At 41.8% G+C, this 27671-nt stretch overlaps 1 protein-coding gene across 4 annotated transcripts in view; it reads left to right on the forward strand.

The window, feature by feature from the left end:
- Positions 1-27382, forward strand: part of vipr2 (vasoactive intestinal peptide receptor 2) — a 198911-nt gene extending 171529 nt beyond the window's left edge. For all 4 annotated transcript variants that reach the window (XM_072254019.1, XM_072254018.1, XM_072254020.1 and 1 more), the window contains 5 exons: positions 8850-8919; positions 10135-10226; positions 15472-15601; positions 15691-15732; positions 26122-27382. In XM_072254019.1, coding sequence (XP_072110120.1) covers positions 8850-8919; positions 10135-10226; positions 15472-15601; positions 15691-15732; positions 26122-26280 — 493 coding nt within the window. In that variant the 3' untranslated portion in view covers positions 26281-27382. The remainder of the gene's footprint in view (positions 1-8849; positions 8920-10134; positions 10227-15471; positions 15602-15690; positions 15733-26121) is intronic.
- Positions 27383-27671: the final 289 nt, after the last annotated feature.

The raw sequence follows: 27671 nt of genomic DNA on the forward strand, positions 1-27671 counted from the left end.
GAAATGTCCCTACTTCATTATCTTGGTGTTATACTTGCACGCTGAGGAAATACATCCTTTTTCTGGAAATTAAAATGTGTTACCTTTTCATAAATTGGCCTTCATGTGGATGACTTCCATCAGATGTACAGCAGATCTAAAACACTGGTTTTAACCGAGTGGCCTCATTTTCAATGTGGGACTTCAGCTTTCAGTCTATGGCTATAAAGCCCATTCAGATCTGTAATCTGCACTGGACAAAATGCTTTGCTATTCTGAAATACTACCTCCATTGATACTGTAGTTCAGTGCTGTGATAAGTTCTTCAACTCTACAGTATACTTTCTGGAGCCACAATGCCTTCTGTATCCTAATTTCACATTCATTGCTTTCCACAACTTCAGACATTGAGAGTTGTTCCAATTCAGCATAGAAAATTTCTTACACGGCGTTAAGATTTGTCACTGTGAAGTACATTTGGAACCATTTTGGAACCATTTCAGCTAGGATAGTATTTTATTTGTTTCTTTACGAGATAGCTACACCATCGGTGTCACTTATTATGAAAAGCAATTCCATGCATTCTTTCTATGAACTGAAAAGCTTACATACACAATCAGGGATTCTTGTGTAATTGGTACATATATAGAAACATAGAAAACCTACAGCACAATACAGGCCCTTCGGCCCACAAAGTTGTGACGAACATGTCCCTACTTTAGAAATTACTAGACTTACCCATTGCCCTCTATTTTTCTAAGCTTCATGTACCTATCCAAAAGTCTCTTAAAAGACCCTACCGTATCCGCCTCCACCACAGTTGCTGGCAGCCCATTCCATGCACCCACCACTCGCTGAGTAAAAAACTTACCCCTGACATCTCCTCTGTACCTACTCCCCAGCACCTTAAACCTGTGTCCTCTTGTGGCAACCATTTCAGCTCTGGGAAACTGCCTCTGACTATCCACACAATCAATGCCTCTCATCATCCTATACACCTCTATCAGGTCACCTCTCATCCTTCATCACTCCAAGGAGAAAAGGCCGAGTTCACTCAACCTATTCTCATAAGGTATGCTCCCCGATCCAGGCAACATCCTTGTAAATCTCCTCTGCACCCTTTCAGTAGCTTCCACATCCTTCCTGTAGTGAGGCGACCAGAACTGAACACAGTACTCCAGGTGGGGTCTGACCAGGGTCCTAAATAGCTGCAACATTACCTCTCGACTCCTAAATTCAGTTCCACGATTGATGAAGACCAATACACTGTACGCCTTCTTAACCTGTCAACCTGTGCAGCTGCTTTGTGTGTCCTATGGACTCGGACTCCAAGATCCCTCTGATCCTCCACACTGCCAAGAGTCTTACCATTAATACAATATTCTGCCATCATATTTGACCTACCAAAATGAACCACTTCACACTTATCTGGGTTGAACTCCAACTGTCACTTCTCAGCTCAGTTTTGCATCCTATCAATGTCCCTCTGTAACTTCTGACAGCCCTCCACACTATCCCCAACACCTCCAACCTTTGTGTCATCAGCAAACTTACTAACCTATCCCTCCACTTCTTCATCCAGGTCACTTATAAAAATCATGAAGAGTAAGGGTCCCAGAACAGATCCCTGAGGCACTCCACTGGTGACTGATCTCCATGCAGAATATGACCCGGCTACAACGACTCTTTGCCTTCTGTGGGCAAGCCAGTTCTGGATCCACAAGGCAATGTCTCCTTGGATCCCATGCCTCCATATGGTCCTGCTCCCCTCTCACAATGATTCAATTTGAGAAATATTTTCCCAGCAGGAGATAAAAGTCATCACTTGCTCCACACTGTGAACCCCTGTAAATAAAACGGTGCATTTTTCACTGAAACAGCACACATCAAAGTTGCTGGTGAATGCAGCAGGCCAGGCACCTAGTCCTGACGAAGGGTCTCGGCCCAAAACGTCGACTGTACCTCTTCCTAGAGATGCTGCCCGGCCTGCTGCGTTCACCAGCAACTTTGATGTGTGTTGCTTGAATTTCCAGCATTCGCAGAATTCCCCGTGTTTGCATTTTTCACTGAGATCATTTCGTCATCGTCTTTTAATCCAGAAAGCATAGATCCAGTCTAGTTACATTCTCCTCATGTATCCTTGAGCATCTTCGTAGCACTCAAACTACTAGAAGCCCTCAAGAAGGTGTCAAGTGATGTGTGTGTGTGTGTGTGTGTGTGTGTGTGTGTGTGTGTGTGTGGGGGGGGTGCAGGGCTGGATGGTGAGGGAAGAATGATAGGTTCTGAGGATGAGGAATTTTATAAAGTTCAAGACAAAAAACAGGATAGTGTGCACGGGAGCAAAATAGACCATTTTAACCAACATCTTTCGGAAAAAAATGGTCTGAGCAGATATTTTCAAGTCAATAGTAAAATGAAAAAAAATTAAAGGCTCATTATCTAACTGCACGCAATGTTCATAGCAAGGCAGACAAATTAATAGCACAAATATAAATGGGTACAGTTAAAGACACGCTGCAAGGTTGGAAATTAAATATTCCAGGGTACTTTTAGATGAGATAGGCCAAATGGAAAATTGCAAGGATTATTTTCATAATAACAGATTAGATAAAGACAATAAGGAAGGTCTTAGCTTGGAAAATCAAAACATAGAATCAGTTTAAGTGGAGTTAAAAATTAGCAAGGTTCAGAAAGCAATAGTGAGTGTTGTATAGAAGTCACCGAACAGTAATAGTAATGCACATTATCAATCAGGAAATAAGAAGTGCATCTAGCAAGGTTAGAAGATTTTAATCTATTTCATAGGCAGTGCAAATGAGATGAGCAAGAATGGATGAACTTATGAAGCGTTTGAGAGATGGTCTGCCTTATCTCTGCATTGAGGAACCAAAAAGAGAACAGGTCATTTTAGAGCTCATATAATAGGAAATAGCTAAATTGGTAAATTAAGGGGATTATAGGGAAGAATGATGATAATACAATAGGGGCTTATGTAACCTTCAATCTGAAATGATGTTTACTCCAAATTTGATGCAGCATGGACAATAAGCATAAAGAACACGATAAAAATATAAATACATAAGATTAGCTTATATACATAATCTGAATGTACAGAAAGTGACACTAGGTACAGGAGTATCTATACATAAGGTGAGTCCGACAGGAAATGATAAAGAGGTGGTGCTAGAGTAGGTTCATGGCAGAAGGTGTTGATCAGCTGGATGGCCTGTGGGAAGTAACTGTAATAAATTGGACAGAATCCAACAACCAAGGTGGCTATCAAAAGGAAAAGGCAGTTAAAATATCAAGAGATTGGACTTCACCCTCTTTAAGCAGAGTATGTGTGTGTGTTTTATTCAAGATTCAAGATTGCTTCATGTCATTCCCTGTAAAGGAGGACAGAATAATTGTTACTCCGGGTCTGATGCAGCACAAAAAAGCTCCACAAAAGATAAAGAACATAGTAATAATTTTAAGAACACAATAAATATAAATACATAAGATACCTTATATGCATAGTTTGTCTATAAAGTGAGACTAGGCTGTGCATAAGGTGACTGACAGGAAATAATAAAGTGGTGGTGGAGTTAGTGGGTGGAGGCGTTGATCAGCCTTACTGCTTGGGGAAAGGGTAACTATTTTTGGGTCTGGTGGTCCTGGCGAAGTTGCTACATAGCCTCATCCAAGGTGGGAGTGGAAACCAGACCATGAGTAGGATGGCTGGGGTCCTTCATGACGCTAGTTGCTCCCTTTCCAGCACCTTTCTGTATATATGTCCTTGCTGATGGGGAGGCTGATGCCAGTGGTATGTTGGGTAGTCTTGACTACCCATTGTAGAGCCTTCCTGTCTGCCACAGTGCAGCTTCCACTCCAAGCAGTGATGCATCTTATTAGGATGCTCTCTACTGCCAGTCTGTAGAATGACGTGAGTATGGATGTGCAAAGTCCAGCTCTCTTCAGCCTCCTCAGAAAGTAAAGGCATTGGTGAGCTTTCTTGACTGTGTAGGGTGTGTTCTGGGATCATGAGAGGCTGTGCGAAGATGTGCACTCCTTGGAGTTTGAAACTGCTTCCAGTTTCCTCTGGTGTGTCGCCGACTTAAAGCAGAGTATGAGTGGCACAAATTCTCCTGAAGCCGATAACCATCTCCTATGTCTTGTTGACATTAAGGAAGAGGCTATTTGCCTGGCACCAGGACTTGAGCTCCTCCACGTCCACTTGGTGGGCCATCTCATCATTGTTGGTGATGAGCCCCAGTCGCATCACCAGCGAACCTGATGATGTGATTGCTCAGGTGTTTGGCCGTGCAGCCGTGTGTGAGCAGAGTGTACAGCAGTGGATTCAGCACACAGCCCTTGGGGGGGGTGGGGGGTGGGCACCAATGTTGAGGATGATGGGAAAGGAGGAGTGGTTGTGCATTCTGGCTGTCTGAGGTCTGTTTGTTAGGAAGTCCAACACCCACAATGGTGTATTTAGACCGAGGAGTAGGAGTTTGTTCTCCAAGCTCTGTGGGACAATACTGTTGAATGCCAAAAAATGCAGAAACAGCATTTACAAGGAGGTATTGAGGCCAAGGTAAGTGTCTTTGTTTTCTAGGTGTGTCAGGGCCAGGTACATGACAGATGCTATGGCATCTGTTGTAAAGTGGGCCTGTTGGTAAGCATATTGGTGAGCATCCAATATGGCAAGAATGGAGTTTTTGATATGTGTCATTATCAGTGATTCAAAACACTTCAGGATGATTGGCATCAGTGCCACTGGCAGTAGTTGTTTAGTTCTGAAGGTGTAAAGTTCTTCACTACAGTGATGATGGTGGTTGATCTGAAGCTTGTGGAGACTGCAGCCAGGATGAGTATTGAAGATGTCCATGAAGATGTCACAAAACTGGTATTCCCTGAGTACTCAGCCTGAGATGTTGACTGGCCCAGCTGCTTTATGAGGATGACTTTCTGCAGACACCTTCTCGTATATGCTGCTGTTGCAGACAGTGGTTGTTCAGCTGGGGGGCGGGGAGAGGAGGGGTTGATTAGGGCAGCTTTGTGGCTGGTGATGTGTTGCATGCCTCAAAGTGTGCATAAACGTTGTTCAGAGTGTCGGGGGGGTGGGGGGTGTCGATGCCATAGTCACAACCACTCCCCCATTCCCCTCATCCTCAACATTGGCTGTGCCTGGGCAGTCTTTGCCTTTTTAATGCCTAAGATGAGGTTTCTTCTGGTTGCTTTGATAGCTGTTTTGTCACCGGACCTGAAGGCAGTATCCCAGCCTCTGCAATCAGCAGTGCTTCTGGTTTATTTGTGTATGGCACTTGCCAACTGCAAATACCACTTGCATTATAGCTATGATCGCACAACAATATTTTATTTTTATTTGTTCATGGCACGCAAATATTTCAGGATTGATTCCTCATTCTTACATGCTCCTAAACTAAGGAGATATTTTGGAATCTACTACACTACCACATTTGTGCTCCTGGAGTTAATTATAGGCTAAGGAGGTCTTATTTCCTTCCCTGAAGAACACTTCAATTTTGATTCTGACATATTGGTACATGGTCTTCTCTTTTGCCAAGGTGAGGCTACCTTCAGGGTGGAGGAGCAACACGTTGTTTTCCATCTGGGTAGTCTCAAATCTGATGGTACAAATATCAATTTCTCCTTCTGGTAAACAAATGTTCCCTCACCCCTCTTCCTCTGTTACCCCCTCTAACCTTTTACTGCTTCTCAACTACCTATCACTTCCCCCTGGGTCCCCTCCTCCTTCCCTTTCTCCTATGGTCCACTCTCCTCTCCTATCAGATTCCTTCTTCTCTAGCGCTTGACTGTTCCCACCCACCTGGCTTCACCTACCACCTTCCACTCCCCCCAACTTTTTATTCTAGTATCATCCCCCTTCCTTTCCAGTCCTGAAGAAGAGCCACTACACAAAATATTGGCTGTTTATTCCTTTCTTAGATGCTGCCTGAGCTGCTGAGTTCCTCCAGACTTTTGTGTACGTTCCATTCTTTAATTTGTTAGGATTTTATATCAACTTTGTGGTTTGTGGCTATAATAACTGAAACTAGCCTTTTCCTAAATGCCTGTTTTTAGTTCATTCCTCAAACTTAAATTACCAAGCACCATGCCAGACTTCAAACACACACCACTTCATCAATGGTCCAGAATCCTAGCTGCTTGTCCAGAAGTTTAAACATTCCAGAATGGCCTAAGATGTAAAAGGCACTAAATAAATCCAATATTAGTTTCTCGTCCTTGCTTTCATGTTCAAACCATGGAGAAACCTTCACAGCCCCTGAAGACCCTGTGATTTCAGTCTCTGAGGCAGACCTGAGGGCACCCTTCGGGAGGGTGAACCCATGGAAATCATCTGGCCCAGATGGAGTACCTGACCGCGTACTAAACACCTGTGCTGATCAACTGGCTGGAGTGTTCGTTGATATCTTTAACACTCACTTCAGCACTCTGAGCTACCCATCTGCTTCAAACAGGCTTCAGTTATACCAGTACTTAAGAAGAACACGGTAACCTGCCTCAATGACTCTCGTTCAGTTGCACTTACATCTACTCTGATGAAGTGCTTTGAGGGGTTGGTGATGAAACATATCATATCCTGTCTGAGAAGTGACTTGGATCTTCTCCAATTTGCTTCTGGTACAACAGATCAACAGTACTTGCCATTTCGTTGGCTCTTCACTCAACCCAGTCCTCTTTATTGGCTACAGCTTGGCATCACTACCATCAACCCTTCAAAACGAATCAATAAACTTCAGGACCTTGGCCTCAATACCTCCTTGTAAAACTGGATCCTCAATTTCCTCTCTTGCAGACTCCAGTCAGGTTGGATTGGCAACAACATCTCCTCCACAATCTCCAACAGTACAGATGCATCACAAGGCTGTGTGCTTAACCCCCACTTCATTCACTTTATAGTTATGATTGAGAGTCTAAGCACAGCTCCAGTGCCATATTTGCGTTTGCTGATGACACCACTGTCATTGGCCAAATCAAAGGTGATGATGAATTAGCATATAGGAGGGAGATTGAAAGTCTGGCTGAGTGGTGCTAAAACAACATTCTCTCTCTCAATATCAGCAAGACCAAGAGCTGATTATTGACTTCGAGAGAAAGGAAGCAAAGGTCCATGAGCCAGTCTTCATTAGGGGATCAGAAGTGCAAAGGGTCAGCAACTTTGAATTTCTTGGTGTTTTCATTTCAGAGGATCTATAATGGGTTCAGTATGTATGTACCGTTACAAAAAAAAAGCACACTGGCACCTCTACTTTCTTAGAAGTTTGCAAAGATTCAGAATGTCATTTAAAACATTGAAAATTTTCTATAGAGGTGTGGTGCAGAGTATATTGACTGGACACATCACGGCCTGGTATAGAAACACCAATACCCTTGAACAGAATATCCTACAAAGTGTAGTGGATATGGCCCAGTCCATCACAGGTAAAGCCCTCCCAATTATTGAGCATATCTACATGGCGTCCTGTCACAAGAAAGCAGCGTTCACCTCAGGGACCTCCACCATCCAGGCAATGTTCTCTTCTTGATGTTGCCATCAGGAAGAAGGTACAGGAGCCTCAGGACCTACAGCACCAGGTTCAGGAACAGTTATTACCCTTCAACCATCAGACTCTTGAATCCGAGGGGATAACTTCATTCAACTTCACTTGCCCCATGTCTGAACTGTTCCCATGCCCTATGGACTTCAAAGGTTCTTCATCTCATGTACTCAATATTTTTTGCTTAATTATTCAGAATCAGAATCAGATTTATTATCACTGTGTCATGAAATTTCATATTATTATGATTTTTTCCTTTTTGTATTTGCACAATTTGTTGTCTTGTTGTTTATCTGCCCTGCTGGGTGTGGTCTTTCATTGATTCTATTGTGTTTCTTGGGTTTACAGTGTATGCCTGCAAGAAAATGCATCTCAGTATTGTATATGTTGACATACATGTATTTTGACAATGAATTTACTTTGAACTTTGACCTTTGGTGGACTTTTGTAACAAATGTGTAATATACTTTACTTATCAGGCACTGACCCATTTTTAAAGTAATGCTTAATTATCCATATGTTGGCATAGAAAGACCAGTCATGTGAGTATATAACATGACTTTGCCAATTAGAAGTTCTTTCCTAAGTAACAAGAGGGCAATTCACTCCAGGCAGTCTCTACTTTGCAAGTTAATCTTTCTATTCAGATAAATGTGAGTAGAATCTCTGATGTGTGCTTCTAAGTTTATTTCCATTGAAGTCAAAATACCTTAATATGACTATCTCCTATTCCATGCCAAAGCAAATTTCAATTGCTCTGAGTCAGATGTGAAAGAAGTTCTGAGGGATCTTAATACAGTAAACAGGAAGAAATTGTTTTTGTCTCGTGGGTGAGGTCAAAGTTTAGGGGGCACTTGTACATTTATAAATTAACTTGTGGAATGAGAAGGGGGGAGAAATATTTCAGCCATTGGGTGATGGATCGGGAACTCACTCCCCGTAAGGCCAGTAGATCTAGAGCACAGCAGTTAGCATAATTCTATCACAGCACGGTGGACGCTAATTCAATCCACTCACGGTCGTTAAGGAGTTTATTTATTCTCCCCATAACGACATGGGTTTCTTCCAGGGGCTCTGGCTTCCTCCCACATTCCAAAGATGTAGAAGTTAGTAGGTTAATTGGGTGTAATAGGGCAGTGTGGGCTCATTGGGCCAGAAGGCATTCCGCTACAGATGTCGTGCGTAGGATTAGAACTGGACTGGGTAACTCTTTCTTGACTGGCAAAGGCATAATAAGCAGAATGGCATAACTCTATTGTAAATATTATACTATTCTTCTATAAAATGCATGTATTTCTTTGGATTTAGATGCTGGGATACGAATAATCACCCCATTCCATGGACAACACTCCGAGTATTCATCATGGTATCGATCGCGGTAAGTTCATGAATTAAATCTTGCATCTCATCAAACAATCTTATCTTTAGCTGATTCTTTTCACATCAGTGTGTGCCACTGATTGTTCTAAGAATAACAGAGAATGATATAGTCTTTACGTCATTGTATTTTGAGGCCCAGTGCTAAAATACAGGTTAAAAATTGAACAGAAGTTATCAATACCATGTTCTCACCATCTGTGATTTACTGTATAATATAGCACATGGTGACAATCTGGTATTGAGATGGCACTTACTATAAGCTTGCGTTGGATAGGTAGAAAGATTGCAGTAAGGGCTCAAACCATTGGTCCTTGTACTCTTCTACCACCACAATGAGGCCGCCCTCAGGTTGGAGGAGCAACATCCTCCAGCCTAGATAGCCTCCAACCCGATGGCGTGAACATTGATTTCTCTAATTTTTTCCCCTCCACCTTCCGTCTTCTTCAATTCCCCACTCTGGTTCCCCTCTTACCTCTTCTCTTCTCCTCACCTGCTTATCACCACCCCATGGTTCCCTTCTTCCATGGTCTCCTCACCTCTTCTATCAGATTCCTTCTTCTCCAGCTCTTTACATCTTTCACTATCTCTTCTCAGCTTCCTACTTAACTTCCCCACCCACTTGGCTTTACTATCACCTTGTATCTTGTATTCCATCCCCTCTGCCCACCTCCTCATTCTGGTTTCTACCTCCTTCCTTTCCAGTCCTGATCAAGGATCTCAGCCTAAAACACGGACTGTCTATTCATTTTCAACGACTCTGCCTAACCTGCTGAGTTCCTCCAGCATTTTGTATTATAATCATTATTTGTTTATTTTTGTATTTACACCATTTGTCTTCTTTCGCACATTGGTTGTTTGTCAGTCTTTGTGTGTAGTTTTTCATCGATTCTACTGTATTTCTTTGTTCTACTGTGAATGCCTGCAAAAAAAGAATTGCAGGGTAGTATTTGGTGGCATTCACGCACATTGATAATAAATTCACTTGGAACTTTTGAACTTTGAACTTTTAAATTGCAAGTTTGAAGTACAAATGAGTTCAATGTATGCCGAGTGTTAAATGTAGCAATGTTATAGCATTTTGTTGTACAAGCTTAATATTGTGAAGTACTAAATAACATGCTTGACATTTAAAGTTAGAAAAAGCCAAAAAAAAGCACCTTTACATCCTCGGGAGTGAATGCAGTTCATCTGTTATTTCTTATTTAATTCACAGGTAACCTTCCTCCTATTTACTAATATTACACGAATACTGATGCAGAAGCTCAAGTCCCCGGATGTTAGTAGCAAGAGCAACTCACAATACGTGTAAGAAAGTTACCTGGTCTTTCATGCTGAGCTCGCAGTAGAAAATATTGAGTTGCACATTCTAGGGTTGTACCTCTGTATCATAAACATCAAAATCAGAATCAGCAGCTGTGCTACAGGAGGTCGACCTCTGCTGTGCCACCGACAACAGGCTGCAGCTGTGAAAGGAGAGACTGAGCAGTCAAAAGGCCCAACCACTAACCACAGTTTCCACTTTCTCTTGACCACACTGCACTAGAATACGTTCAAAGTTCAAAGACCATTTATTATCAAAGTACGTATGAGATTTGCCTTCCCACAGACAGCCATGAAACAATCTGGATCCTGGATCAGCCTCTGCAGCCACTTGAGGACCCACCAATAGAAAATCCCTTAGGAGAACATCATCCTCGACTCGAGTGATTACATTACTGCTATTAACACCATTACTGTCTTACATGGCATGACATTCGTTGTTTTGTGGCAAAGTACCGTGCAAAGTACCGTGCAAAGTTACTAAAAACTGCAAAATAGGTAGATAGTGCAAAATAGAAAGGACTAGTGAAGTATTGGTCATGGATTCATGGACCATTCAGAAATCCAATATCAGAGAGTAAGACACACTATTCCTCAAGATAAAAAAAAATCCATGGACTAACAAAGCATATCCTTTTATTGTACTGACGATATCAAAATTAGTTGTTGTTGTCATAACATTGTTGGAAAATTAAATGCAATATTCTAGTATTCTGGCAAACAAATCTGTTCTTGGCTAGTGGTGCCTTATTTGGTTGCCTGGTGGGCACAGGACTATTGTTGGCCGTACCATTAACTTTATCAAGACGATGGGACATAAGGACAGAGTGTTTAGTTCAGCTCCCAATAAAGGTGCTAGCATTCAATAGTGTTTCAAAGTTTCCAGGCAGGCATTTCAGTCATCCAGCACCCCAGGAATACAGCGCTGCTGAACGTCTAGTCCTCCGGCAGCAGAGTCAATGGTGGTGCTCAGTGGACTAGGGGCTCGACCTGACCCGGAGTCAGTGACCTGGCTGAAGTGGCTCAGCAGAGGCAGGCAGTGAGAGAGGAAGCAGAAATGTGGAAGTGTGCTAGGGCACTAGCTAGGCTGAGAGCTAACCTGACTAGGCTGGCGGGACCATCATTGTCTCCTGGCACAACATCCGCTCACTAGCAAATAAAATGGATTCACTGAGACTGAGAATGAATGCACAGAAAGACACGAGAAACTGCTGCACTGCGGTGCCCACCGAGACGTGGTTAAACAACAACACACCCGACTCGGCATTTCAGTTCGACGGGATGACACAGACAAGATCTCCCTGTCAGGGAACTGCAAAGAAGGTGGACTCTGTGTGTACATTAACGACGACTGGTGCACAAACTCATCTGTAGCTAGCAGTCACTGTTCTGGGACAGTTGAACATCTTACCAGCCACATTCCCCCCTCAGTGAGTTTACTGCTGTGCTCATTACCACTGACTACATCCCTCCAAGCACGAATGCCAAGGATGCACTGGTAGAGCTTTACACTCTCATCATCTCTCTACAAAATAAGCATCCAAAAGGTCTCTTCATAATTGCCGGAGACTTCAATCATGTTAACCCACAGAGCATTTTACCCAAATTCCACCAAAACGTCACCATGGTCACCAGGGGAGAAAACAGACCGGACCGTGCATATACAAACTGATGTGGTACTTACAAAGCCATCCCATGCCCTCTCCATGGCCTCTCTGACCATATCTCCACAATGCCAATCCTAGCATACCAACCGCTGATGAAAATGGAGAAACCAATCAAGACAACCGTCACTGTACGGCTTAATGAGGCAGTCTCTATGCTTCAGGTCTGCTTTTGAATGGACGAACTGGCAGATGTTCAAGGAGGCCGCCACAAATGGAGTAGACACAGATCTTGAGGAATATGCCTCACCTGTCATCGGCTACCTCAGTAAGTGTGTAGACAACGCTGGTACCTCAAGACCGGTCATCTCATAGCCCAATCAGAAACCCTGGTTGGACTCGGACGTACACTCCCTACTAAAAGCCCGAGACACTGCCTTCAATTCAGTTACAGAACAGAGCAACGAGGCAAAGCCTCATTTTAGGCATCAAGAGGGCAAAGACTGCCAACAGACAAAAAATCCAGGAACACCTGTCCGATAGTGATCCCCGGTGTATGTGGCTGGGCATCAAGCACATTACTGACTAGGCAAGGAAAAAGAGCGTCGACTGTACCAACGATGCCTCCCTAATGCTCTAAACAACTTCTATGCACACGTCCAGGTAAGTGACACAACACCGGCCACCAAAACAACTCCTTCCCCCCAGGTGAGCAGCTGCTTTCTGGAAGAGCAGCAGATGTGAGAAAGACTCTGCAGAGAGTCAAACCCCATAAGGCAGCCAGGCCAGACAAAATTCCAGGCCAAGCACTTTGGGAATGTGCACACCAGCTTACCGCCGTCTTCATGGACATCTTCAACACATTAGTCATCTAGGCTTCTGTTCTCAAATGCCTCAAATAAGCCACCATCAACCCTGTACCAAAGAACTCCACACCTTCAGAACTAAACGACTCTACCCAGTGGCGCTGACACCAATCATCATGAAGTGCCTTGAAAGGCCAATAATAATCAAAAACTCCATTCCATAAGAGACCATAAGATATAGGAGCAGAAGTAGGCCATTTGGCTCATCGAGTCTGCTCTGCCATTCAATCATGGGCTGATCCAATTCTTCCAGTCATCCGCACTCCCCTACCTTCTCCCCATTCCCATTGATGCCCTGGCTAATCAATAACCTATCTATCTCTGCCTTAAATGCACCCAATGACTTGGCCTCCACAACCACTCGTGGCAACAAATTCCACAGATTTACCACCCTCTGACTAAAGATTTATGACCGTCTGACGTTGGAGATGGTACAGAGAAGATTCGCTAGAATGATTCCAGGAATGAGAGGGTTAACATATGAGGAACGTTTGACCGCTCTTGGACTGTATTCCTTGGAGTTTAGAAGATTGAGGGGGGACATCATAGAAACATTTCGAATGTTGAAAGGCATGGACAGAGTGGATGTGGCAAAGCTGTTTCCCATGATGGGGGAGTCTAGTACGAGAGGGCATGACTTAAGGATTGAAGGGCGCCCATTCAGAACAGAGATGCGGAGAAATCTTTTTAGCCAGAGGGTGGTGAATCTGTGGAATTTGTTGCCACGGGCAGCAGTGGAGGCCAAGTCATTGGGTGTATTTAAGGCAGAGATTGATAGGTATCTGAGTAGCCAGGGCATCAAAGGTTATGGTGAGAAGGCGGGGGAGTGGGATTAAATCGGAGAATGGATCAGCTCATGATAAAATGGCGGAGCAGACTCGATGGGCCGAATGGCCGACTTCTGCTCCTTTGTCTTACGGTCTAAGGTAATTTCTCTGCATCTCTGTTCTAAATGGACGTCCTTCAATCCTGAAGTTGTGCCCTCTTGTCCTAGACTCCCCTACCATGGGAAATAACTTCCTGCCACACTGGACAGTATGCTTACTGATAGAACAGCTCTATGGCAGATGCTCTGACTGGTTGTATCACCATCTGGTAGGGAGAAGCCACTGCAGAGGATTGAAAAAAGCTGCAGAAATTGTAAACTCAGCCAGCTCCATCCTTGGGACCTAGCCTCCCCAGCATTGAGGATGCCTTCAAAAGTTGATGCCTCAAAATGGTGGCATCCATCATTAAGAACCCCCACCACCCAGGATAGGTTTCAAATTTCACAACGTATGCCAGTGATATTAAACCTGATTCTGACTATAAGAACAGCCCAGACAGAAAAATTAGGTCTTTGGTGTGGTCACAAGCACACAGATGATCGGTATAGTCTTCAGATCTGGGTAACAACTCTTAGAAGAGAATACTAATTTGTTATTTGTGTTCCACTCCCATCAGCGAGGAGGCCACCTAACTCCATACCAGGACCACCAGACTTAAAAACTGCTATTTTTCCCAAGTCGTCAGGCTGATCAACACCCCCACTCGTTAATCCACCCCTCCACTGCTACTTTATCATTTCCTGTCAGAGTCACCTTACGTACATACATTCCTATGCCTAGCATCACTCTATGGATATACAATTAATCTATGTATATAAGCTATCTTATATATTTACATTTATTGTGTATTTTAATTATTGTATTCTTTATCTTATTGGGTTATTTCCTGCTGCATCAGATTCAGAGTAACAATTATTTTGTTCTTTGCACTTATGTACTGAAAATGACATTTAAGTGATCTTGAATCTTACTAATCTTTAAGCAAATTAAAACAGAATGCCAATATCAACCGAGTCATTGTTGATTGCCATCCATCAAAGTATTAATGAGGTTTTACTTGATTGCAGAAGTATTTGGATTAACCTTGAGAAAATATTGGAACAGTTTGTGCTCCTGCACTGTGCACATGAATTAACCTGTAAATTTAGGGTAGTGTCCAAAAACCAAAAGCAGGCAATATTAAAAATCATACTGAATCATTCTTTCCTCTGTTGTGGGTAACTCAAAGACTGTTCTTATCTGCTGATCATTTAGTAAATGTTGGTCATGCATAAATCCCCTCCCAACTAACAGTCAAACAACAGACCATGTTGGAGAGGGTTTAGAATCATTCCATTGCAACAGCAACCAGGCGATAAAGGACTTCAGTTAAATTATTTTCCTTCCCCACAGTTACCTCTGCATGACCGCTCAAGTTAGGTTAAAATGGATTATGTTTCACAGACAATTGTGCGTGAATAGATGTTGATATCATTGCAGAAATTGGAGTGGTTCTCCACGAGACACCACAAAATACTGCACTATTGGTTCAACTGTCCGAGCTGCCTTCCCAAAATGTTCACAAGGCGTCTTCATCAGCCCCCACAACAACTCCTCTTGTTACTCCCATGGGCAGACAGAGCCTTGTTAAAACTGAAACAGACCAATCTTGGAGAGGTGCCCAAAGACAGTTGCTAGGGACGGAGTGCTCGACTACACTATTTAAGGTCTTCTCTCTCTGTGGCAGCTACCTGTCCTACCAGCTGATGTAACATTCCCAGTAGAATATTTGAATATCAGCCAATTTATTGACCTTAGTCCTGAAGACTTATAACAGTGAACAAGTGTTTGCTGTTTTCTCTGCTGTGAGCAATTCTTTTCCTAAAGTGTGCCACTGCTGCCAGTTTAATCTTCGTCAAACTGATGATTGTTTCTCTTCTCCCCAATTAACCAGGAGACTTGCCAAATCCTTGCTGCTCCTGATCCTGTTACTAGGAATCCATTACATCATATTTGTCTTTCTCCCAGACGAGATTAATCCGAAGTTTAAGATCGTATTTGAATTATGTCTTGGATCTTTTCAGGTAAAAATCATTTCTTTCCCCTTCTATTATTTAAATTATTATGTCAACAGACTTCATATGTTTTTAAAACTAATTTGTTCCTTTTGCAGGGCTTTTTTGTTGCTGTTTGGTACTGTTTTTTAAATAGTGAGGTGAGTTAACCTGCTGATTTGAGATATTGCTGCTCTAAAATTTCTCAGTAATTCATTTGAAGAATCTACTGGCAAAGTTACGGAAGGACGTATGTCAATGACAGAGCCTTAAACCATTGGCTTATTGAATATCTTGAAGAGGTAAAAATCTCAAACAAAACATGACATTTTAATGTTTAGGTTGGGTATCTTTTTAACTAGTTATTGCTCATTTCAATAGAAGCAATGAACTATACAAATCATTTGAAGTTCAAAGTAAGCTTATTGTCAAAATACATACATACTACCTGAGATTTGTTTTTATTTATGTGTTTATTTATTTATTATTTATTGAGATACAGTGCAAAATAGGCCCTTTCAGCCCTTTGAGCCACGCTGCCCAGCAATCCCCCGATTTAACCCGAGCCTAATCATGGGACAATTTACAATGATCAACTAACCTACCAATTAGTACATCTTTGGACTGTGGGAGGAAACCGGAGCACCCAGAGGAAACCCACACAGTCACGGGGAGAACATACAAATTCCTCACACTCAGCGGCAGGAATTTACTGTAGAACAACAAAAAAACAATAGAAAAAATGGAAAATTACATATAAATAAGGACAGACAACCAGTGTGCAAAGACAAAAGAATAACAATCATATACAAAAAAAGTAAATAAATATGAGCAGTGGAGACTTTGAAAGAGAGTCTATAGGTTGTGGAATCAGTTCAGTGTGGAGGTGAGTGAAGATAGTCCTTGAAAGTTAGTCCATAAAAGGAAGATAAATGATTTCATAGCGGTTTGAATATTGTTATTTCAGTCCAGCAATCAGGGACCTAATTCTCCACCAATACCAAATCTGGAATATCATATTGACACACTTATTCTCCCAGGCAGTGCTCCCAGCCTGGATCCATACCATAAACAAATAAGAACAATACTTTTCATTTTGTCACAGCATTCCTGGGCAGGGAACACAATGCCCTTTGATCTCACCTGCATTTGAAAGTTCTGGCATGCACATTGTGTGATCCTCTGTCCACTGAATTTAATGGTCTTCAGGACCTCCCCCATAATCACCAGTCTGCACTGGAGGTTCTGCGTTGTTGAATCGTGCACAAGAATTCCTCCCAAATGTGATCATAAACGTTTTACCAGTGTCATATTTGTGATTAATTATACAGACTGGCTGCTGAGCACAATATTAAACAATGGCTTTCCTTTGCGTCTATACACTAGACAAAGGGCTTGCTCACAATTATACATGGTCTCAGAGAAAAAGAATTACAGAGTGCTCTTAAAAGAGGAATATAAAAACATAGCATAACAAAAATATATCTTAAGAACTCCACTGAGAATTCACTGTACAAAAATGATCACTATTGATAAAATTGGTAGCATTCTTAATTCCAACATTTTGTTTCAAAAAAATAGCAATCTATATATGAATTAGTAGCATATTCTCTTACGATTAAGCCAATATTCCTGTCACATTAATGGTTCAAGTTGTTCTATTGAAATATCTTCTTTCAGGATATTAACTCAATTTCTTTGTTTCCCTCTCAGTGATGCTCTATAACTACTGACTATTTCTAACTTTTTTTTCAGATTTCCGGCCCATAATTTGTAACTTTCTACCATTCATTGAACTTTCCTGGGCAAACTGCCCTGCATTTACTAGATGAATTAGGTGTAGTTTTTCTTCCTCTCTGTTCATGAAAAACATACTGCTTTCCAAATAAATTGATCATTCTTCAATAAGGGACATTTTGCTGTATATCATACGGGATGACCCACCTCCAGCAAGTTAGCAGGGATGGTTTTGTCAACAAAAATAAACAAATTTACATTGACTTCTCAAACTTCCGCAAATGCCCCACCTCCCCCTTGTACCCCATCTGTTATTTATTTATTTATATACACACATTCTTTTTCCTTCTCTCCTTTTTCTCCCTCTGTCCCTCTCACTATACCCCTTGCCCATCCTCTGGGCTTCACCCCTCCCCCTTTTCTTTCTCCCTGGGCCTCCTGTCCCATGATCTTCTCATATCCCTTTTGCCAATCACCTGCCCAACTCTTGGCTCCATCCCTCCCCCTCCTGTCTTCTCCTATCATTTTGGATCTCCCCCTCCCCCTCCCACTTTCAAATCTCTTACTCACTCTTCCTTCAGTTAGTCCTGATGAAGGCTCTCGGCCCGAAACGTCAACAGTACCTCTTCCTAGAGATGCTGCCTGGCCTGCTGCGTTCACCAGCAACTTTGATGTGTGTTGCTGGAAATTTACCAAATTACCAGTTTTAGTGAACAATTTGGTAAATTTGTTTACTTTTGTCCCATGTATTGAGGTGCAGTGAAAGACTTTGCTTTGCATGTCATCCGTGCTGATCATCTATTACGATAATCCATTGAGGTAGTTTATGGGAAAACAACAGCAGAATACAGAATAAAGTGTGATGCAGGCAGGAAATCAATAAGATGCAAAATCCATAACAGGTTTCTTGATCGTGTGATCAAGAATCCATCCTCATTACACTAGGGTGTCATTCAATAGCCTTATAACAGTGGAACTGAAGCTGTCCTTGAGCTTGGCTGTATGTGCTTTCAGGTTTCCTGTGTTGTGCAGACCTAAATCCACAATTCTCTGCAGCTTCCTGAGGTCCCATGCAGAGCCTCAAGTAGCAAGTATTGTATCTGCATATGCGTTTCAGAAAGAGCTGTTAAATTGGAAATGAAATTGGTCTATCATTGTTGCATGTACTGAGGTACAGTGAAAAGTTTGACTTGCGTACTATTTATTAGGGTCAGACAATTACACAATGCATCCAGGCAATACAAGGTAAAACAATAATGGAATGCAGAATAATGTATAAGAGCTAAAGGGAAAGTACAGTGCAGATAGACACTAAAGTGCAAGATTATAACGAAGTCAAGAGTACCACCTTATCATATTAGGGAACTGTTCAATACCTTTATTACAGTGGGAAAGAAGGTGCCCCTGGGCCTACTGGTACAAGCTGTCAGACTTTTGTATCTTCTGCCCGATGGAAGATGGGAGAAGAGGGAATGTTCATAGTGAGTGATGTCTTTGATTATGCTTGGCTGCTTTACTGAGGTGGCCATAGGCAAGGCCAGAGTCCATAGAGGGAAGGATGACTTATGTGATATGCTGAGCTTACTGCAGTTTCGTGCAGTTACATGCAATTGATAGGGGTCAACGGCAATATGCCAGATTTCATTATGCCCCTGAGCAGGTAGAGGCACTGCTGAGCTTTCTCAATAAATATCACCTCTCTCAATAAATATCACCTCTCTCTAATAAGTATCACCTCTCTCAATAAATATCACCTCCCTCAATAAATATCACCTCCCTACAAATTCAAATACAAAACTGGTGTACTCTCTAAAGGAAGTTATCTACTCATTTAGAGTTTTACAATATTCCATCAAGTCCTCTAGTAAAAAGAGAAAATGGTGGAAATGCTCAACAGGTCAGGCAGTATCTGTTGAATTAACATTGAAGACCGATATTTTACTTTACTTTATATACTTTATTCGCCAAACAATTGATACTAGAGCGTACAATCATCACAGCGATATTTGATTCTGCTCTTCATGCTCCCTGGAGTACAAATCGATAGTAAATATTAAAAATTTAAATTATAAATCATAAATAGAAAATAGAAAAGGGGAAGTAAAGTAGTGCAAAAAAAAACCGAGAGGCAGGTCCGGATATTTGGAGGGTACGGCCCAGATCCGGGTCAGGATCCAGCATCTACTGATCTTTTTTCCTTGATTTTCACAGTCACAATTTGTATTCCACTCTCTCCAGCCCACCCAATCTTACACAATCCAGGATGTGAAATTACGGTTTCAAAATACTAAATGCAGTAAAGGGGGAGGGGGTGGTGATTTTAGAAAGGTAACTTTGGAGCAGGAAGAGCAAAGGGAAGAGTTAATATAGGGGTGTGCTGCAGCAAGGGCATGGGATGGAATGGCAACTCTGTTTGAAAAGATGAGGCTTTTGCATTGGTCATAGGTTCTACTGGCGCTCAGTGAGCTTAAAGTTAATATGGTGATCTAAAATGGGCAAGATGAAGGCAGAAGCAGTTGAATTCAGGATGAGGGAGCTTTGGTGGCTGGTGTAGACAATGTCATACCAAGAAACAATGGATATCAGCTTCACTTCTAGGAATGACAACAAATGTGTTGTACAGACCTGTAAACTGACTGAACCATGTGGATTTCAGCCCTAATCTCCTCAGACTTTTTTTCTTCCGTGTCTATAATTGGGTCATCCCAGTATGCTGATTTGAAATGATTTGTCCTATTCGGAAAGTTCTTACGTATTTATTTAGAGATACCGGATGGAACAAGCCCTTCCAGCCCAATGAGCCGCAGTACCCAGCAACCCACCTATTTAACCCTAGCTTAATCACAGGACAATTTACAATGGCCAATAAACTGACTAACCGGTATATCATTGGACTGTGGGATGAAACCAGAACACCACATTCTCCCCATGAACTCCCAGGCAGAACGTATAAACTCCTTTCAGACAGCGCCGGATCACTCTCAGATATTGAAATCGTAAGACCATAAACCTATCAGACATAGGAGCAGAATTAGATTATTCATAAGGGTCTGAATCTTCTCTAGGATTCCATCATGGCTGATTTATTATCCTTCTCAACCCCATTCTCCTGCCTTCTCCTTTGACACCTTTATGAATCAAGAATCTATTAACCTCCATATAACCGTATAACCATATAACCATATAACAATTACAGCACGGAAACAGGCCATGTCGGCCCTTCTAGTCCGTGCCGAACTCCTACTCTCACCTAGTCCCACCGACCTGCACTCGGTCCATGACACTCTATTCCCTTCCTGTCCATATATCTATCCAATTTAACTTTAAACGACAACATCGAACCTGCCTCAACCATTTCTGCTGGAAGCTCGTTCCACACAGCCACAACTCTCTGAGTAAAGAAGTTCCCCCTCATGTTATCCCTAAACTTTTGCCCTTTAACTCTCAACTCATGTCCTCTTGTTTGAATCTCCCCCACTCTCAATGGAAAAAGCCTATCCACGTCAACTCTATCAATCCCCCTCATAATTTTAAACACCTCTATCAAGTCCTCTCTCAACCTTCTACACTCCAAAGAATAAAGACCTAACTTGTTCAACCTTTCTCTGTAACTTAGGAGATGAAACCCAGGCAACATTTTAGTAAACCTCCTCTGTACTCTCTCAATTTTATTGACATCTTTCCTATAATTCGGTGACCAGAACTGTACACAATACTCCAAATTTGGCCTTACCAATGCCTTATACAATTTCAACATTACATCCCAACTCCTATACTCAATGCTCTGATTTATAAAGGCCAGCATACCAAAAGCTTTCTTCACCACCCTATCCACATGAGATTCCACCTTCAGGGAACTATGCACCATTATTCCTAGATCCCTCTGTTCTACAGCATTCTTCAATGCCCTATCATTTACCATGTATGTCCTATTTTGATTAGTCCTACCAAAATGTAGCACCTCACATTTTTCAGCATTAAACCCCATCTGCCATCTTTCAGCCCACTCTTCTAATTGGCCTACATCCACTGCTTTACCCTTGTCAACTTTCCCAGTAACCTCATCAAAAAATTCAATAAGATTTGTCAAACATGACCTTCCACGCACAAAGCCATGTTGACTGTTCCTAATCAGATCCTGTCTATCCAGGTAATTATATATACCATCTCTAAGAATACTTTCCATCAATTTACCTACCACTGACGTCAAACTCACAGGCCGATAATTGCTAGGTTTACTCTTGGAACCCTTTTTAAACAATGGAACTACATGAGTAATATGCCAATCCTCCGGCACCATCCCCGTTTCTAATGACATTTGAAATATTTCTGTCAGAGCCCTGCTATTTCCACACTAACTTCCCTCAAGTTCCTAGGGAATATCCTGCCAGGACCTGTAGACTTATCCATTTTATATTCCTTAAAAGCGCCAGTACTTCCTCTTCTTTAATCATCATACTTTCATAACTACCCTTCTTGTTTCCTTTACCTTACACAATTCAATATCCTTCTCCTTAGTGAATACCGAAGAAAAGAAATTGTTCAAAATCTCCCCCATCTCTTTTGGCTCCACACATAGCCGTCCACTCTGATTCTCTAAGGGACCAATTTTATCCCTCACTATCCTTTTGACATTTATATAACTGTAGAAACCCTTTGGATTTATTTTCACCTTACTTGCTAAAGCTGCCTCGTATCTTCTTTTAGCTTTTCTAATTTCTTTCTTAAGGTTCTTTTTACGTTCTTTATATTCCTCAAGCACCTCATTAACTCCAAGCTGCCTATCTTTATTGTAAATCCCTCTCTTTTTCCAAACCAAGTTTCCTATATCCCTTGGAAAACCATGGTTCTCTCAAACTTTTAACCTTTCCTTACAACCTAACAGGAACATAAAGATCCTGTACCCTCAAAATTTCACCTTTAAATGACCTTCATTTCTCTAATACATCCTTCTCATAAAACAAATTGTCCCAATCTACTCCTTCTAAATCCTTTCGCATCTCCTCAAAGTTAGCCTTTATCCAATCAAAAATCTCAACCCTGGGTCCAGTCCTATCCTTCTCCATAATTATATTGAAACTAATGGTATTGTGATCACCAGACCCGAAGTGCTCCCCAACACATACCTCCGTCACCTGCCCTATCTCATTCCCTAACAGGAGATCCAACACTGCTCGCACACATTTGACAAACTCAAAACCATCCAGCCCTTTTACAGAATGGGCTTCCCAGTCTATGTGCGGAAAATTAAAATCTCCCACAATCACAACCTTGTGCTTACTACAAATATCTGTTACCTCCTTACAAATTTGCTCCTCCAGTTCTCAGTCCCCATTAGGTGGTCTATAATACACCCCTATAAGCGTCACTACACTTTTCCTATTCCTCAATTCCACCCAAATAGCCTCCCTGGACAAGTCCACTAATCTATCCTGCCAGAGGGCCGCTGTTATATTTTCTCTGACAAGCAATGCAACACCTCCCCCTCTTGCCCCTCCTATTCTATCACACCTGAAGCAATGGAATCCTGGAATATTTAGTTGCCAATCATACCCCTCCTGCAACCACGTTTCACTAATAGCTACAACATCATATTTCCAGGTATCAATCCATGCTCTAAGCTCATCCACCTTTCTTACAATGCTCCTAGCATTAAAATAGATGCATTTAGGAAACTCTCCACCTCTTACTCTCTTTTTATCCTTAATGGAGCAAACAACTTTGTTATCTTTTTCTTCCTTGTCCCCTACATCTTTGGTCTGAGTGCTCCTGATCTCTGTCCCCTGCCTATCCTCCCTCACACACTGCCTACTAGCTTTCTCTTTGAATATAGCCTATGACTTGGCTATTATAAACCTTCACCAGTCACAATAGACAATTCAAATTCCATTTGAACTGCAGTATTTTATTAACCATAATGCTAATGACTGGAGACTTTAGATCAAGGTCAGGGAGACCAACTCCAAGTACAGAACTTATTTATTCTTGTGCATTGGAACATAGATCAGGACCACACAGGAATAAGCCCCTCAGCTAACAAACTCAATGCTGCCATGATGCCAAATTAATCGGAATCTTTATATACCTCTATGAGATCTCCCCTCATTCTCCTACACTCCAGATTGTAAAGTCCTAACCTGTTTAGCCTTTCCTCAACTCCTGGTAACATCCATGTAACTATTCTCTCCATTCTTTCAAGCTTATTTCTAGAAGGTAGGTGACCACACCTGCACACAATACTCTAAATTCACCAAGATCTTGCACAACTTCAACATAACATCCCAACTCCTGTCCTCAGTGCCCTGATTTACGAAGGCCAATAAGCCAAAGCTCTCTTTATAATCCTATCTACCTATGATGCCACTTACAAGAAATTATGGATCTATACTCCCAAGTCCCTTTGAGCTATGGCACACCTAAGTGCCCGCCCATTCACTGTGTATATCTTAAATCCAAAAGTTTCTCTAGACGCTGCAAATCCAGAGCAGCACACCTGCCTGAACTCAGTAGGCCAAGCAGCATCCATGGAAATGGATAAACAGTCAATGTTTCAGGCCGAGTCCTGATGAGTCTCTGGTGAGGAAGGCAATGGAGTGTTGTGAGCAGTTTCAGGTCTCTTATCTTAGAAAGAATGTGTTGACATTGGAGAGGGTTCAAAGGAGGTTCACAAAAATGCTTCCAGAATTGAATGGCTTGTCATATAAAAAGCAATTGATGGCTCTGGGCCGTATTTACCAGAACTTAGATGAATAAAGGGTAACCTCATTGAAGGCTATCGAATGGTGAAAGGCCGTGACAGAGTGGATGTGGAGAGGATGTTTCTTATGGTGGGAGAGTCTAAGACCAGAGGACACAGCCTCAGAATAAAGGTGAGGAGGAATTTCTTTAGCCAGAGAATCGTGAATCTGTGGAATTCATTGCCGCAGGCATCTATGGAGGCTAAATCTTTATGTATATTTAAGGCAGAGATTGATAGATTCTTGATTAACCAGCACATGAAGGGATATGGGGAGAAAGCAGGAGATTGGGGATGAGAGGAAAGATAGACCAGCCATGATGAAATGGCAGAGTAGACTCAAGGGGCCAAATGGCCTAATTCTGCTCCTGCATCTTATGGTCTATTGGTGTAAGACCTACCCTGATTTGTCCTTCCAAAATGTAACAGCTCACATTAGTTTGCATTAAATTCTATCTGCCATTTCTCAGCCCAATTTCCCAGCTAATCAAAATCACCTTGCAAGCTTTGATACACTCAATCACTGTCCACTATGCCCCCAATATAGTGTCATCAACAACTTCATTGTTCCAATTTACCATAATAGTAACTAAATCACTAATATAGATGATGAAGAGTTATAGACCCAGCACTGATCCCTGAAATGTAGCCGTCCAATCACAGAGACAACCATCTCCTATTGCTACTCTCTCCCTTCTCAGGGTAAGCCAATGTTGAATTCAGTTGACTACTTTATCCTGAAGATCGAGTGAGTTAACCTTCTGCATCAGAATCCTATGTGTGATTTTGTCAAAGGCCTTGTAGACAATATGGACCACCTTTCCTTCATCAACCTTCTTGGTGACCTCCTTGAAATACTCTACAAGATTGGTTAGATATGACCAACCATGCCCAAAGCCATGTTGACTGTCACTAATCATGCCTTCTCTATCCAAATACTTATATATCCTGCCCCTTAGTATATCTTCCAATAATTTAGCTACAACTAACATCAGCCTCTCCAGCCCATAATATCTCCTGGATTATTCTGAGAGCCTTTCTTGAACAATGGAAAGACATTAGCTATACTCCATTCCTCCAGCACTTCACACATGGCTAAGGACGCTTTGAAAATCTCTGCAGCGCTCCTGCAGTTGCTGCACCAGCCTCCCACAAGGTCAAAATGGACACCATGTCAAGCCCTGGGGATTTATGCACCCTAATTCTTCTCCATAAAGCCAGTATCTACTCTTCTACAATCTGGATACGCTCAATGACCTCACTATCCTTTTGCCTCATTTCCATAATGTCTGTGTCTGTCTCCCACAGCTAAAAGACTATTTCAGATCTGGTTTGAAGTTATAATTGAGCATTTTAACACTGGTGTCAGTTCAATTGGTACCTTTGGAAATATTGCACTCGGTCTTAGCTCCTGTAATGTCAGACAACTAAGCTTCACCTCGAACTGTTCTTCACTAAACTGAGGAAGCATTGTTAAAGTTGACAGGTGTACGAATAATAATTGTTTAAACAGTGTAACGCAGCAGTCAGCGTAACACTATTGCAGCTCCTACAAGGTCAATTCCTGCCACTGTCTGCAAGGAGTTTGTTGTTCTTCCCACGACCAGATGGGTTTCCTCTCGGTGCTCCAGTTTTCTCCCGCCCCCCGAATACGTATGGGTTCACAACTTAATTGGTCACATGGGTGTAATTAGACAGTTTGGGTTCTTTGGGCCAGAAAGACCTGCTACTGTGCTTTATCTTCAAAAAATATATATGATTATGACAAATATTGAGAGAGAAGATAAGGATTCATCCAGTTTGTTCCCACAGTCCAAAGACTGCGGTAGGTTAATTGGTCATTGTATATTGTCCCTTGATTAGGCTAGGATTAAATCGAGGCTTTGCTGAGCGGTGTGGTTCGAAGGGCCAGAAGGGCCATGCTGTATATCAATAAATAAGTAAATACAGCTCAAATACAAATTGAATTTATGTGTTTGTATTTTTTTAAATACATAGTATATTCAATGTTATAATAAGAACCATGAAAATAGGTGTATTGTATTGTATCAGGAGATTCTCCATTCTTCATCTACAGGTTCAGGTTGAACTGAAAAAGAAATGGCGAATTCTGACTTCATGCAGTCAACTAAGATCCAATTACACTCTGCACAGTGGGTCAGTAACTGGGAATGGCACTGCCCACAGGAATATCCGAGCACAGTCCATCCTCCAGACAGAAACGTCTTTGGTATAAATGACTATGTGGAATCCAGAAGCTTATTATATCTGTGTGGTTTGTCAGGAAGCTCGTGGGAAATTCTGGCACATTTTTTTTCTAGAGTCGCAACATGTGAATTTTGGAACATGTCTGTTTATGAGAAGTATATCAAAAGGTTTACAGCTAAGCAAATTGTCTTCAAGTGTAATGCCTTTTAAGGATTCCTTGAAAGCAGTTTTAATATGTTTTTCTGTATGCCTAATAAGCTGCTTGAACATTGCATTTGCTAAGTCCTTCAAGTTCAGGTTCTAGTTCAAGATCAAGCTTATTGTCATTCAACTGTATACATGTATACCACCAAATGAAACAACTCTCCTCCAGACCACAGTTTACAACACAGCACATATAACTCACACACAACATATAAAGTAATATTTACACAAGTAAATTAACAAATAATAAAATATATTCCAGAAGATTGACATGTAGCAAAAGGTGTATTTATGACACAAGTTAGAAAGTAAACAGTATAACACTGCTGACACTTCATACGTGATGGTAGAGAGTTCAGTAGTCCCCTGGTCTGGGGGTAGGAAGTTGTTTCCCATCCAATTAGTTCTTGTCCTAATGCTGCTGTGATGTTGACTGCATTTGCCACCTAGAAAATAGCGGTAGATCACCAGTTCCTAGAAGCTACAGCTTCCTGGCATCAGAAACCCTAAGCACTCATAACTTTGAATATGACTTTCACTGATCCCTATCAATTTCGCTCAATGGAATTCTGCCATGTTGCATGTATTAAATATGTGGGATTTTTTTTCAAACATTCCCATATTTCAGGTTGGTTAAAGTTGTGTTCTACTGGTACGGTAACTTGTTGTTTCTGTAAGTGAATTTTTAGCAATAAAATTGTGCAGAACTATGTGGCAATGAGAGAGAAGTGCTGAATTCAGTGAGAATTTAGTACTGGGTGGGGAACTTAAGCCTGGAAATAACTGTGGCCGATCTCTCTAACAGCTCCCCTCTTTTTTCCCCACCTCATCCCCTGTTTTCCTCAAGTCCTGCCCATTGCCTTCATCTTCTTTTCTCTGGTTCCTCACCTCTCAAATCAGTTTCCTTCTTCAGCCCTTTTGCCTTCTCCACCTATTACCTCCCAAATTATCATCATATTCCTTTTCTGTCCGTTTCCCCTTTCCACACCCTCCTGCCTTGCCCCATGACCTGGAATCACCTATCACCCACCAGTTCCAGATCCTCTCCCTCCCACTGTCCTTTTATTCTAGCTTCTGTCCCCTTCCTTCCCAAGCCTGGTGAAGGGTCGCTGTTCGAAATATCAATTATACTGTCTGACCCGCTGAGTTCCTTTTGCATTTTGTACGTCTTGATTGAGTTAAGAGATAAAAATTATAGGATTTGGAGGTGTTGAG

The sequence above is a fragment of the Mobula birostris genome, chromosome 3, assembly GCF_030028105.1.
Source record: "Mobula birostris isolate sMobBir1 chromosome 3, sMobBir1.hap1, whole genome shotgun sequence".
In the NCBI taxonomy this organism is placed as follows: Eukaryota; Metazoa; Chordata; class Chondrichthyes; order Myliobatiformes; family Myliobatidae; genus Mobula; species Mobula birostris.